General features: G+C 44.7%; 1 protein-coding gene across 3 annotated transcripts in view; it reads left to right on the plus strand.

Moving 5' to 3' along the window:
• Positions 1–703: 703 nt before the first annotated feature.
• AKAP10 (A-kinase anchoring protein 10) overlaps positions 704–15,021 on the plus strand; it is an 88,362-nt gene continuing 74,044 nt past the window's right edge. The window contains exons 1-2 of one of the 3 annotated variants that reach the window (XM_029612319.1): positions 704–964; positions 14,398–14,445. In XM_029612319.1, the coding sequence (XP_029468179.1) occupies positions 943–964; positions 14,398–14,445 (70 nt within the window). In that variant the 5' untranslated portion in view covers positions 704–942. The remainder of the gene's footprint in view (positions 965–14,397; positions 14,446–15,021) is intronic. The other 2 variants (XM_029612318.1, XM_029612320.1) reach the window with 2 other exon arrangements.

Genomic DNA, 15,021 nt, shown 5'->3' on the forward strand with positions numbered 1-15,021 from the left:
TATCTGGGTCTCCACGTATAATTTCTTAAGGCTTACGGTGCAAACTCTAAACGATTTGGTGACCGTTGTCTGGACTGCCTCTACTCCATCTATATCTTTTAGGAAGTATGACCTCCAGATGAGGTATCAGCAATGATTGGGACAGAAGCATTATCACCTTTCTTCTACTGGTAAATAATGGTATTATTGTGCAGGTGAATGGCGTAGATGAGGTTTTATACATGTTGAGCTGATAAGAGAAAAAGGAGACTGCAGATAGACAGAGAACTGAGAACTAAGAGTGGATTAATAGGGTGAGGTCAAATTAGGCAGAAAGAGATTAAAGATGGTCCATGGTGCCCGAAGCATCATAAATCCAGAAAAACCACTCTAGTGACTCAGGTTTGCTAGCATACTGGAGACTGAACGTTTTTCGCACAGATCTCCAGGTACAATCAAATCTCCCGTTTCGACAGGTTGCATCTAGTCTACATGAAATACCAATAACTTTCAAGCAATTCTTCGGCACCCCCTCTAAGCACTGATTGCTTTGCTTGAAGCAGCCTAGGAATAGGGACTTGGAAAGGTTTATAAAATCTTTAATAGCAGGAACCTCTCAGCAGTGATTTCCCCTGCCTTTGGAGTTCAGACATCGTAACCTAACGCCGTTTTGTGCACCCCCTCCACCTGCAGAAAAGAGCGACAAGCCAGGTCACGTTACGGTCACATGCCCCGCTGTCCGCCTGCGTTTCCCGGGATGCAGCGGGCGGCCCGGAAGTGGCCGCTGGTGAGGGTGGCGCGCGCTGGGCCCGGTGCCGGAAGCCGGAAGTTCCATTCATGTTAGTGGCGCGGCCCGAGGCCTCCCAGCAGCCGGCCTGCGCGTCCCGCTCCATGGAGGAGGGCGGTCGGGGGAGAGCAGTAGGCACTGACCCGGATCCCTGAGCACCCCGCCTAGGCGGCGCCATGTCCTTCTTCCGCAGGATGGGTGAGCGCGGGGATCCAGCTGCAGGCCGGGAAGAGGGACAGACCCCTGGGAGAACGGTGTGAACCTGACCGGGGGAGGTGGACAGAGTTTCGAGGGCTGCGCAATACCCCGGCGAAGGAGGCTGGGAGAGAGGAGTAAATTTGGCCGGAGGAGGGTGCCAAATCCTTAAGGAGAGAGATGTGATAACTCTATCTAGAGAGGGGGCTAGAGCTGAGAGGAGAGAGAGGTCTGAACACGGTCAAGGAAGGGAGGGCAACCCCCACAACGAGAGAGGTATGACAGCCCGGCCGGGGTGGAGGGCAGAGCCAGAGCTCTAGGAAGAGAGGCGTGAGATCTCTGCCAGTGATGGGAACTGAGCACTGGGCCGGATTCTCTCTATTAAGGAAGTAGTGCTAAGGCCTCCTCCTCTCTGAGGTTTTGTTTTCATGAAGGGGTACCTTGGGGAGATACGTTAAAGTCGTACATTTACTCTGGCGTTGTTTGTGCTTCCTTCTGTTATTTATCACTTGGGTCCCTTTTCCATTTTTTAACAAATTTATTCTTTCCTCTAATAACCTCTATCACCTCACTATTAGCCATGCTGGTAACCTCTTGGCCCTTTCTTTTCACTTCATCTGGGCTTCTAGAATCATATTTTAAAATTGAGGGAGGACATAATAAAGGACTATAAGATCATGTGGAAAAGAACAAATCACAAACAAGTTGTTTACCTTGTCTAAAAATCCTAGTACAGGGGACATCCAATAAAACTGTATGTTAGCAATTTCAAGATGAATTTAAGAAAATATTTCTTTAGTCAATGGCTAGTTAAATTGTGGAATCTGCTACCATAGGATGTAGCTGGGTTAAAGAGGGTCTGGATGTGTTCCTAGAAGACAAGGTCATAAACAAATATTAGAGATTGGGTGACAGCCGGGTTGCTACATATGTCTATCTACAGATGAGCCCTGGTTTGGGTCTGCTGGGTATTACCAATAACTCTGGGACCACTGTTGGAGATAGGATGCTGGGCTAGAGGGACTATTGGTCTGACCCAGTTTGGCCATTCTTGTATAATAACCATGTTCAGCTGCAGAAGCAGAAATTTTTTTTCCCCTCTTCTCAATGCTCAGTAGTGATATTTCCTCAGGTATTTGGTACTTAAGTAAACAGGAAGTATTGGTGGCAGCAGAGTTGAGTGTGTAACGCTGCTCCAATTTGTTTGCAGCTAGTGACAAAGAAATTAGGGGTCAATTTAAGACCCGTGTGTGCCACATGGGCACGGTTATTTTATAACTCGCGCGCCATAAAATATAAGAACATGCCGTACTGGGTCAGACCAAGGGTCCATCAAGCCCAGCATCCTGTTTCCAACAGTGGCCAATCCAGGCCATAAAGAACCTGGCAAGTACCCAAAAACGAAGTCTATTTCCTGTTACCGTTGCTAGTAATAGCATTGGCTATTTTCTAAGTCAACTTAATTAATAGCAGGTAATGGACTTCTCCTCCAAGAACTTATCCAATCCTTTTTTAAACACAGCTATACTAACTGCACTAACCACATCCTCTGGCAACAAATTCCAGAGCTTTATTGTGCGTTGAGTAAAAATGAACTTTCTCCGATTAGTTTTAAATGTGCCACATGCTAACTTCATGGAGTGCCCCCTAGTCCTTCTATTATCCGAAAGAGTAAATAACCGATTCACATCTACCCGTTCTAGACCTTTTATGTTTTTAAAGACCTCTATTATATCCCCCCCTCAGCCGTCTCTTCTCCAAGCTGAAAAGTCCTAACCTCTTTAGTCTTTCCTCATAGGGGAGCTATTCCATTCCCCTTATCATTTTGGTAACCCTTCTCCGTACCTTCTCCATCACAATTATATCTTTTTTGAGATGCGGCAACCAGAATTGTATACAGTATTCAAGGTGCGGTCTCACCATGGAGCGATACAGAGGCATTATGACATATGATATCCGTGTACACGTGCAGGCGGATGGCCTCCTGGGGGGGGGGATTTTAAAAGGCCACATGGGACGACGGGAATAGGGCTTCCCCAGTTCCCTATACCCCTACCTAATCTTCCTACCCTTTCCCCTCCCCTCCTCCTAACCCCTTCCTAGCTACTTACTTTTTTTTGTTCGAGTACTTATTGCTCCTTGGGAGCAGAAGTAATCTCTGCATGCCAGCCAGCTGCTGGCATGTGCTGTCCCAGCCTGCCCACACCTTTGGAGTGCCCCAGCACTTCGGCATGTAACGTGGTTTAGGCATGTGGTGCGCCCTTCCGAAAATGTACATGGCCCTCGCAACCCCCTATTTTTACGCACATGGTGCTTTTAAAATTGGGCTGATAACAAGCAAGGCTTTATTTTGCAGAGTGATCCAGCTGCCAGATCTTGAATTTTTAAGTTGGATTAAAGTGTGAAGGATGTGGTTCTTTCCGTTAGGCATCTGACAGTAGGGAATCACCACTCACTTTGAAGTATCTAGCTGGAAATGAATAGTTCCAACACACATCTTCACCTCCTACCATTTGTGCTACCGTTAAGTGATTTTGATGTGATTTTTTAAAAATTGTCAAGGAATTTAGTTGCTTATGTGTTAATGGCAATACAAGAACTATGTTACATGTAGAAAATTAAATCTGTAATAACACATCTGAGCTATATGGAAGAGAGAGAAACTGACTGCCCATGAGAATGTGACCTTGGTGGGAAGAGTGAACTCAGAGGTCTGTTGTAGCAGTTCACCGAAATACAGTAAGAAAATCAGCAAGTTACTTGTACATTTAATGTGTACAAGTAATTTGTAGTTCTTTGAATAATATGAAATCCAAGATTGAGACAGATTTGGGGTTTTAATTTTCTGCTGCCCAAGCCAGATATGCAGCTCCTATGGCAGCATTGTGTAACAGTAATACAGTAAGTAATATGTAACTTAGCTGTGGTTGCTATTTTGTTATTGTAGTAAGTGATGTTAAATCAACAGCAGTTCAATTGGTTCAGGAGGTCTAGAAACAATTTAAAAATTGTTCTAATATTCTGATACTTGGTGCTGATTGATTTGTCATTGTAAAATGAAATGTGTCTGTTCCCTGTGATAAGACTAATAAGAAATGGTTATGCACTAAGAATTTTCAGCACAGCTCATTGATTGATGGATCTAGGGCGCTTCTAGGGGAGGGAAAGTAATCTTTTGTTATTCCATAACAAAACCCATAATGCACTTTCTGGCTCCAGAAAATACAAAATGTATTTCTTCCCAGGAAAGTGTATTCTGTGGTTTAATGTTTTCCCTTAAGGCTGTAAGTATTGGTACCTTTCAGAGATTTGATTTTCAATATTAAGGAGGCGGTATGAAATACTGGTATCATTAGCTACTTTATGAAGTGTGGAGTTATAAAATGGTCTTTTGTTCCTTCTATTGGTCTATGATATAATGGTCAGATGCCTTTGTTCTTTATCTCTGCTTGGTCTTGCAGTCTGAAAGGTTAAAACCAAAAGAAACAGAGATTCCAAAGAACAGAGTGTAATCTTTTAACAGGTGGAACTCTGTAGTAGTGACAAGAAACATATTGTTAACTGTTAAAACACAGGCGGAAGATAAAGCCTATTGCTCTGGCAGACTTAGAGAATGCAGTCAAGTGCAGTGGGGAGTACTTGTGTAAGAAGAGCCGTCCTGAGCATGCGGTACCTGTGTAAGAAGAGCTGTCCACAGATGGCTCCTAGAAGGAGGATTGATCAAAATGAAAGCTCAGGACCTGGATATGTTACTAAGGGGCCAGATGTTCTAAGCATCAATCTAGATAAATGAGGCTTGACCGACATGCCGCAAATGCGCAGTAGAGAGCAGCTCTACTGCGCATGCGCGGAACAGATTGCTCTAGGCGACATGCTGATGTGCCGCCCCAAGGAAGAGATTGGACCAGGGTGTCACAGGAGGGGAGGAGGAAAAGGCAGACGAGCCGCCGCTCCGAGGAACGGCTCCTCTGACATGTTAACAGTCTGTGCTCGTCCCTCCACCGCCGGGGACGGGCTCAGGCTGTTAACATGTCGGAGGAGCCGTAGGGACGGCCGGACCGGCATGCACAGGGGCAGCAGGAGGAAAGGGCAGAAGAGTCGCCGAGCCCGTCCATCCATCCGCCAACGGGGAAGGGGGGAGGGAGTTGGGACGACTGGAGCAGATTTAAATCTTGCCGTTTTAACCGTCACGCAAAGGGACAACAGCCGGCCCTGTAGAAGAGAAAAAGAGGGAGTGGAGGAGAGCTGATGGAGAGGGAAGGGGTTGTGGATGAGGTGAGAGGGGAAAGAAAGGGAAGATGAGAGGGGATGGAAGGACAAGGGAAGAGGATATGAGCGAGTAAGTGGGAAGGGTAAGAAGTTGTGGAGAAGAGCGGCTCTGACTGACGTGCCGGTCTGACTGATGGAATCTCACCTGTTTGAACGGGCCTAACTAGTATTTATATAGTATTTATCTACATACTAGTATGTAGATAAATAAATAATTGGGGGGGAGGTTCTTTAGTACATCTATCCCTAAGTGCATAAAAAATGGCCAGGGGTTTAAGTTTCTGTAGCAGACCATATTCATTCATGTTCATCGGAGTTTTTCTAACTTGTTTATACATTATGGCTTCAATGCTTTTGTTTGATATAAATTATTGGTATCCTGCCCCTTAAGACAGAAGTCACCTCTTTGCCTATTGCTAGAAATGGATGATCTCAGTATGCTGCATCTTTTAGTCTTGTCCAGCAGAGAGAGGTGCAGGAGCACTGATTGATTTCTCTTATTGCTGGTCCATCTCCATAACAGCAAGAAAGAGTAAATTAAAAAAAACAGTTCATAAAAATGAACAACACTGCATCTTTTATCTTTATTAAAAACTTATTACATGCCTATGCTGTAGCACTAAGTGAAGTATAAATCCAAACAAAGCAAGACAAATCAGCATAATAAAAAACAGCAGTATAACAAATCAAACCTTTACAACTTAAATGCTAACTCGAACATCGTTTTAAGTTGTACTTTGACATTTTTTGCACACTCTGTGTGACACAAACATTCAGGTAATGAATTCCAAAGCATTGTGGCTGCTATTGAGAAAGCAGTCTTTGGTTACTGTTAAACGAGCTTGCTGGATATATGGAACCTCCAGAATCTGCTCTTGGCATGACCTCAAAGTGCATGTGAGTTGCTAAATTCCTAGAAGAGCATTGGCCCGGGGTAGAGTGCCCGTATAGATCAGTTTAGGCATCATAGAGCATATCTTATATTGAATTCTATACTGAAAGGTGAGCCAGTGCAGGTCCATCAATACTGGGGTGATGTGATCATAGCACCTAATGACGGCAATTAGGCGTGCTGTGGAATTTTGAAGAAATTCCAGAGGCATTCATGTATTGGGAAGACCAATGTAAATAGCATTACAATAGTTTAACAACGGTAATATTGATGCTTGAATAGTGACTCCTTACCTGTTTCTTTTCCTTTTTTTCAGCTAAAAATTTTAGAAATTTTCTTTAAAGCATATGCCATTGTATAATTTAAATTAGATCGGTCGCTTTGAAGTGCAAAAGATGCTTAGAGGCTTTCTAATCCCAGCCGTGTATTCCAGCCCTCAGAGATTGCAGCCATTTAATTCAGTGATCCCTGGGACAAGGGTCAGAAACTGTCAAACCTTTCTTCATTCTTATGGTTTGATTTACTAAGCCTTTTCTCCCATTCTGAGTCTGAGAAAAAAGCTTAATAAATCAGTCGTCAGCTCACAGTCTAAAGATTTTAGGTGCTTGTTGGCGGTTAACTAAAAATCATGTTCATGAATAACCTACTTGTAATAAATTATATTGCACAGAACCATGGTTAGGTGAAAAGGGTTTCCTGTAATGCTGTGTTATATCTTCATTTTATAAAAATATACTGTCAAATGTAGATTGCAGATTTTAATACAGGAATTCCATGAATGTTTCTTTTGGAACAGACAGATTTTTTTCCCTCAGTATGAATTTGATCCTTGGTAACTTTTCTATCTGCCACAGTTGAAAAGCATCGCAAAATGATGAATCATGATATGAAACATGCATTAAATTCCCCATTCCAGGGGAGACTGAAACTGTACAGCCATCATAATACAGTTCAGAAAGGCATACCAGACTTAAAAAAAAAATTAGGTTTTCCTAGTTTATATCATAGTTCACCTGTATGGCAGGGGTGCTGCAAGTGGCTTCTAATTGTACTATCACCAGCAGGGAAGTGAATAATGAGGGAAAACCAGTACCTTTAAAATACTAGAGGTGTAACTAATCTGAAATGCTTCTGGAAGGAATAAAACATGGTGCATCATGAAAAATACAAAATATCATAACATAAGAAATGCCATGCTAGGTCAGACCAGCGATCCATCAAGCCCAGCATCTTATTTCTGACAGTGGCCAGTCCAGATCACTTGGCAATATTCAGAAGGTCTCTTTCAAGACGTAGGATGTAATGATCCCCAAGCTTGCCTTGCTATTATATATTAATGAACTTGTCCTCCAGAAATTTGTTCATACCTTTTTTAAACCCAATTATGCTATTAACTTTGACCACATCCTCTAGTAACTGATTCCACAGCTTAATTGTGCATTGACTGAAGAAATAATTTTCTTAAAATTATTTTAAGCCTGCTACTAGTTAGTTTTCCCGAGATAAGCAAACTGAATTAGCCATAACTTGTCCAAGCTGACAGAGCTTTGCTCTGTGTATGGCTGTGCATCCTTTCCCATGCGGCGTCATCTTCTCCTCAATCTGTTTCTTCTGCGCTGCAGGCTGCACGTGGAGCTTCGCTCTCTCCTCAGAGAATCAGGTTTTTGTGAAAAAAAAGGAAAGGATTGCGATCATGCCGCCATGGCCGCCTGGCTTCAAATTCTGCCAGTGTGGCAAAATAATGTTGGTAGCAGACTACTTGTATCTTGGGCTGGATCACGACCAAGTGGCATGGCACATCAGGACTGCGGCCGCATGTCCCCCGGGCCCAGAGCCAATGCACCTCTAAGATCGCCCGACTAAGAGAAGGTAATTTGGGGTCCTATGCCCCAGCACGGAGCGCTTGTCGGCTCATTCCTCTCTGGGGCCCCGTCTGGACTGCCCCAAAAAGTCCAAAAGGGCTGCCTCCGTGAGGCCAAGGGAGCAAACCCCCCCATCCTCATAACTCCCAGTTGGCGCAGAAGGCGTCGGGAGACGCACAGACGCATCCGCCATGGTACCCTGCATCCAGCAAGGAACCAATGATGCAATTGCTCTGTTGCGCCACCCCAGTGCCACAAAGCACCATGCGCCTCAAATGCAAAGAGGATTTGACGCAACGACGCACCATCGTAGTAAGACGCTGGACTCGACTCAACACAATTCATCAAAAAGAACGTTGATGCAGGTCCATACAGCACCACGCAGCTCAACGCAAAAAACACCCGTGTATCACCGGGATCCAAAATCATCCAAGGGTCGAGATTCAGCAGGAGAACCACAGGGGGCCATCCCCCCTGACTTAGATCTGGTCTTCTCAGATGAGGAATAGGTGTCAGTCTTGGGGTCCACAAGCTCCTCTCGCTCCTCAGACCTGGTCTGCTTGAACCTATCTTTGGTCTCCAGGCACAAAAGATCGGCATCACGTCTGCAGGAGCCCCTCTGGAAGCATCACAGGCAATCTGCTTCCACGGAACGGGTAAAGATCCAGCCCCGAGGTCCTGATTCCAGCATCCTTCTGGCAGTTCTACCATCAAGGAGCTCTACCTGGGCGGGAGCGAGGGACCCTGGCCTCTCAAGCAATGTCTCAGATTTCTAAGATCCTAACCCAGTTCCTCTCTTCCATAGAAGATCACGGGAGCGGCTAGTCTTGCCCTCTTCCATGGGAAGACTTCCCCCCAGGGCGGACCACCTTTGCCTCCGCAAGAGGTCGTCAGTCCTGACCGCCGATCCACCAGTCCAACTCCGGTGCACTCCCTCCGGTGCACTCCCACGTCACCAGGTTCCTCGATGGGGAGAAACTCTACTCATGCTTCGGCTCGCCAGCTCTTGACCTTCCTGGGTCACATGGCAGCAGCCATCTACTTGGTGCCCCATATGAGTTTGCACATACGGTGCCTGCAATGGGGGCTCAAATCTCAGTGGAAACAGTTCTCACACCTGCTGTCCCAGCGAGTACGTCTAACCTACAGCATGATAACAGACATGAACTGGTATCTACGCCCCACAGCTCTCTCTGTCGGGACCCTGCTTCGCCCACCAATTCATCAGATGATCCTCACCAAGGATGCCTCAAGCAAAGGCTGGGGAACCCATTTGCATCACGGGTGGATGCAAGGACTCTGGTCCTGCTGGGGGAGTTTCCAGCAGTAAACCTCCTGGAGCTCTGAGTGATTGGAAAATGCAGTGCACACTTTTGAGAGGTTCCTATGAGGAAAAACCGTCATGGGCCAAATGGACAATCAGGTGTGATGTTCTATATAAACAGAGGAGGGTCCGGTTCCTGGACGTTGTGCAGGGAAGCAGTGCGCATCCTGGAGTGCGTGGAGGAGCATTCCATCATGCTTCAGGCAACCTACCTACCCAGGGTGGAGAACTCCAGAGTGGATAGGTTAAGCAGGATTTTCCATTCGCACAAGTGGGAACTTAGCCAGGACGTAGTAAAGTCTCTCTTCCGAACCTGGGGCCTCCCACACATAGATCTTTTCGCTACGGAGCGCAACAGGAAGGTGCAGACGTTCTGTTCAGTATACCCCAACCATAAACGACTAGTGCCGGATGCGTTTTTCATATCATGGAGGGGGGGTTTCTCTACGCTTATCCCTCGATCCCACTCATCTCAAGAACCATACAGAAATGTATAGTGGACGTCACTGACTTCATTCTAGTCGCTCCGGTGTGGCCTAGACAACCTATCTTGTGTGTCTCTCCATCAAACCGCCCATTCCCATCGGCCGCGGTGCAGATCTACTGTCGGAGCACAGGGGCACCCTGCTTCACCCAATGCACTCACTGCATCTCACAGCAAGGAGGTTGAAAGGACAATATTAAATTACCTGCGCTCGCCTTCGGAGCTTCAAGAGGTGCTGCTATCATCTGGAAATTCTCCAACAGGCATAACTATCAGGGCAAATGGCTGCTGTATGCTACTTGGTGTGACAACAGGGGCACAGACCCCTTCTCCTGCCCACTGGAGTGCCTTTTGGAATACCTCCACTCCCTTTATCAGGTGGGACTGGCAACTGCTTCAGTGAGGGTTCATGTCAGTGCGATTGCTGCCTGCAATCATCCTCACAATGGCTTACTGGTATCCAATCATCCACTGATCTCCTGCTTCATGAAGGGCATTCTGCAACTGCGGCCACTGTTGCACAAACCACTGGTCCTCTGGATCTCCACCTAGTTCTGGAATAGCTAACACTTCCATCCTTCGAGCCTCTGGAGACTGCTCACATGAGATATCTCTCTTGGAAGGTTCTGTTCTTAGTTGCCCTGACCTCCGCAAGAAAAGTCAGCAAGTTACAGTCTCTGGTTCACTACTCACCATATCTCAAATTTCATCACGATAAGGTGACCTTACAGACACACCCTTTGTTCCTGCCCAAGGTGGTCTCGGTTTTCCATGTAAACCAAACAATTATTCTGCCGACCTTCTTCCTGAAGCTGCACAAAAACGAGGGGGAGTGGCATCTCCACACATTGGACTGCAAACGAGCCTTGGCCTACTATAAACATTCCAAGGCTTGAGCCTCACAGCTGTCCATTTCCTTCAACCCGAATGCTCCGGGTCTACCGGTCTCTAAGGAAACTTTCTCAATTTGGATTTCACAATACATTCAGTACTGTTACAGTAAAATATCAGAGACTCTGTCAAGTTTGCCAAAGGCACATCAAGTAAGAGCGATGGCAGCATCAGTAGCCCAAGGTTCCAATTATGGACATAAGCAAAGTTGCCACATGGTCCTCGCTCCACACTTTCACTTCCCATTACTGTCTCGACCAACATGCAGCTGCTGATGCGGTGATGGGCAGGTCCGTTCTCCAGTCAGGAACACAGTAAGGAGACTGTCTGCAGCTCTGGCCCAGGTTGAACGCTGTTGTCTCGCTCATCCTTGGGAACTGCACCCTGTTCCGACAAGAACCCATCTTGTTGCGCTTACAACCTTCAACTGGGGACTTCCAGACAACACAGCTATTTCAGCCTGCTTATCTGTGGGGGAAAAAAGCAAGTTTGCTTACCGTAAACAGTGTTTTCCGTAGATAGGATTAATTAGCCTTGCTGACCTGCCTGCCTCCCCGGACAGACTCCACTTCATGCTTCACAGACCCGCTTTGGAATAGACTAAGGAGAAGATGGCGCCGCGCGGAAAAGGATGCGCAGCTGTACACAGAGCAAAACTCTGTCAGCTTGGTCAAGCTCTGCCCAGCCGTCCCGAAAAGATGTCCCCAGACAACATAGCTAATTCATCCTGCTAGCTACGGAAAGCCCTGTTTATGTAAGCAAACTTGCTTTTTCATGGAGCATCCCTGAGTTCTAGGATTATCTGAAAAAATAAAGAACCGTAACGTGTTCCACCCCACTTATGATTTGATAAACCTCTATCTCAGTGGTTCCCAAACGTGTCCTGGAAGGACCTCCTAGCCAGTTGGGTTTTCAGGATATCTGCAATTAATATGTCAAGAGTCTTGACTAACCAATTTATTGAGGCATGAGCTTTCAAGGACAGAGTCCATTTCATCAGATGCATCTCAATAAATGATTTAGTCTATATGGTGCCTCTCGCCTCTTGTCACTTCTGCTGCACCAAACTAACATGGCTATCCCTCTGCAGATCTTTACTGCAGTGAATATGTATGAGAGAGTTTTGCATACAATGGAGGCAGTGCATAGAGAAGAACCTCTGCTTTGTCATATCCCCTCTGTCACTTCTTCATTACTCCATTTAGCCTTTCTTCATAAGGGAGCCACTCCATTCCCCTTAAAAACGTTTGTTGCTCTTCTGTATACTTTTTCTTGTTCCACGGTATCTGTTTTTGAGATGAAGCAACCAGAACTGCACACAAACAAGGTGTAGTCGCACCATAGATCTATACAGAGACATTATTATTATATTTCCGCTGTTCTTTTCCAAATAGTTTCTAACTTTTTATTTGCTTTATTTCCCACTGCCACACACTAAGCTTATGATTTCAACATGTTGTCCACAGTAACTCCAAGATCCTTTTCTTGGCTGGTAACTCCTAATACATAACCCAGCGTCGTGGGTATATATAGAGTTAGGATTACTTTTCCCTATATGCATCACTTTGCACTTGCCCTCATAAAATTTATTCTGCCATTTAAATGCCCAGCTCTTCTTCAATCTCACAAGGCCCTCCTGCAGTTCCTTTCAGTATGCTTGATTTTAAGTATTTTTAATGCTGCAGTGTCTGTCGATTTGATCACCTTGCTATTGCTCCCGTTCCCAGATGGTTTGTGACACTCCATTATTCACCTTACTTCATTTGGAAAAGCGATCATTTAGTCCTATTCTGTTTTCTATCCTTTAACCAGTTATTCCACAATAAGACATTGCTTTCTATCCTGTGACTATTTAATTTCTTGAGGGACTTTATCAGATGCCTTCTGAAAATCCAAATGCACTGTATCGACCAGTTCACCTTTATCCATGTGTTTATTTACATCTTTAGAGAAGCCTAGGAGTTTAGTAACGTACAGCTTCCCTTTGCTAAATCTATGCTGGCTCTTTCCTTTTAAACCATGTTTTATCTATATGACCAGTAATTTGTTTTTTAACAATAGCGTCCACTGTTTTGCCTGGCACAGATGCAAGGTTTTCTGGATCATGCTGTACTTCTTTGTAAAAATTGACATTGCGTGGACTAACCTCCAGTCCTCTGTATTTGGCTCTAGATATGCAGATAAAATTAATGGTCATCATAAAACATACAAGTTAGTTATTTTGGCAAATTATTGGCTAAGCAGCCATGCTACAAATAGTTTTAATGTTTTATGTGCCACCAAATGAGGTGTGTCCGCACTCTAATGTGGTGTAGCTTTTGATTGTAAGTGACACAGGTTTAGATGACATTCTCCTCCCTGCTTCTGCATTGCTGTGTGAGCATATCTTCTTGGTGGTATTTAATTAGTCTTGTTTCTCACTGTCAGGCAGATCCTGCAGTTGGACGCAGGTTTTGGATGTGCGTCCACAACCCCTTATTCCATAAGGGGATTAGCGCGTCTAAAATGCGCATCCAACCCTTCGCAAATACATGTTGATGAGGCTATTAGCTATTCTCCCCAGATCCCAAAAAATTGTACACCCGACCCACACATTTTTACCCTCAGAAATTTAATGCCTGCCCAGAGCAGATTTTAATTTCTGAGCAGCCCAAAAAAGTGTACAAAAAAGTAGAAAATACTGCTTTTCTGTACTTCCTCCAAGTTAATATCCTAGCAATATTAAGTCTGAGGAATAAAAAGGGCAAAAAGTTAAAAAAAAAAAAAAAAAAGTGTGCCGGTGGTCAGGTTAGGAAAAGGGACGCTCAATTAACAAGCCTCCATTTTCTTAACCTGTGGCTGTGCACAAGTTAGGAAAACGGATGCTCGTAAAATTGAGCACCTCTCCTGGGTGCCCACTGCCGAGGAGGCGCAGGGGCGGAGGAGAGGTGGCTGGGCGTGCATTAGAAAAGTGGGTGCTCAAAACTGAGCGCCTGTTTTCTGCGCCGCTTTATTAGGTCGGCCTCTGTGTAAGATTTAACTTTTCCAAACTTCACTTTGGACAAGGCAATACTGCACCTGGCTTAGACTGAGAATTTCTCTCTTGGAATTGAGTTTTATGACCTGCAAATTTATGACAAACCTGAATAAAACTCTTTAACCTCATGGTTTTGATGCATCATTTTCTCTATAATGGGTCAGCGCCATCTCAAAACAAAGTACTTTTAGACTGCCTTGTAACCAATGTTTGAAAAGTGAGGTCCCATTCTTCAAATCTCACAGGCAAATGTTCATGCTAAATACCAGAAAAATGTTTCAGCCAAAGTACCGTGACAGCTGAGAGGCACAGCATGCAGTGTCACTGGATTGTTTTGCAGACAGTCTACAGATATCATATGATCAAGTGGGATATGCATCCCCTTGACTAAACTACTAGAATCCAGCACTAAAAAGTTAAGAGGAAACCTAAAGATCCTGAGTGTCTGTCTAGGAAAGAGAGGTTCAGCTAAAAGCACAGTAATAAATGCACAACTCCATGTGACATAACCAGCTGAAATAGGTATGCAGCTGAGTATTCACTCTGAGCAGCCATGGCAATCAGTATTCACTTTGGGGTTTTTTGGTTTTTTTTTGTAAAATGTAAGGCAAGTGTGGCATGAGACTAATCAGCTCTGCTGTCTCGTGGAGTGTCTGGCACTAGCTAAATCCACCTTCCTTCCCTTTTGTGTTTTACAGGGAAAGGCAAAGAACAGGAGAAGTTAGCAGAGGTGAAGGTATTTAAAGGTAAGCTGCTTATTAATCTGCTTCTCTTATAGTAGATGGAGGCAGGATGATAGTTTTGCCATTTTAGGGTGTGGACTTTCTTACAGAAACTAGTTCTGATTTTTGAATGAGGCTGGGTATGACCATTTAACCTCATCAACCTACTTTGACTGTAAACATGTAGCATTCAACATCATAAAACATACAAAGAATGGAATATTCTTGAGCCTTGTGGTTATGTGCCCCAAATCAGCCATTTCTACCTATATTATTCCAGAGGAGGCATTTTAAAATTTACTGTTATAAAGAAACATTAATGTCCATCAGCTGTTGAAGTCTAACAAATTCCTTCTTCATGTGTCAGAGTGCTTTTCATAAATATAATTATATGAAAACGGCTGCACAGCCAGTAGATCTAACATAATAGATCCACATTTCATAAATTGTTATCTGGATTTATTACCCGCCTTTTAGAATAAAGATGTCGCCCAAAGCTGGGTACAATATATCAAGATGGCAGCATACAGTCGGAGATTTTCAGCTGGATAAAAGGATGTGCATAGGGGGGAAAAAAGGTGTTCCTGGGAGTGTAATTAA

The sequence above is a fragment of the Rhinatrema bivittatum genome, chromosome 8 (assembly GCF_901001135.1).
Source record: "Rhinatrema bivittatum chromosome 8, aRhiBiv1.1, whole genome shotgun sequence".
Lineage (NCBI taxonomy): Eukaryota > Metazoa > Chordata > Amphibia > Gymnophiona > Rhinatrematidae > Rhinatrema > Rhinatrema bivittatum.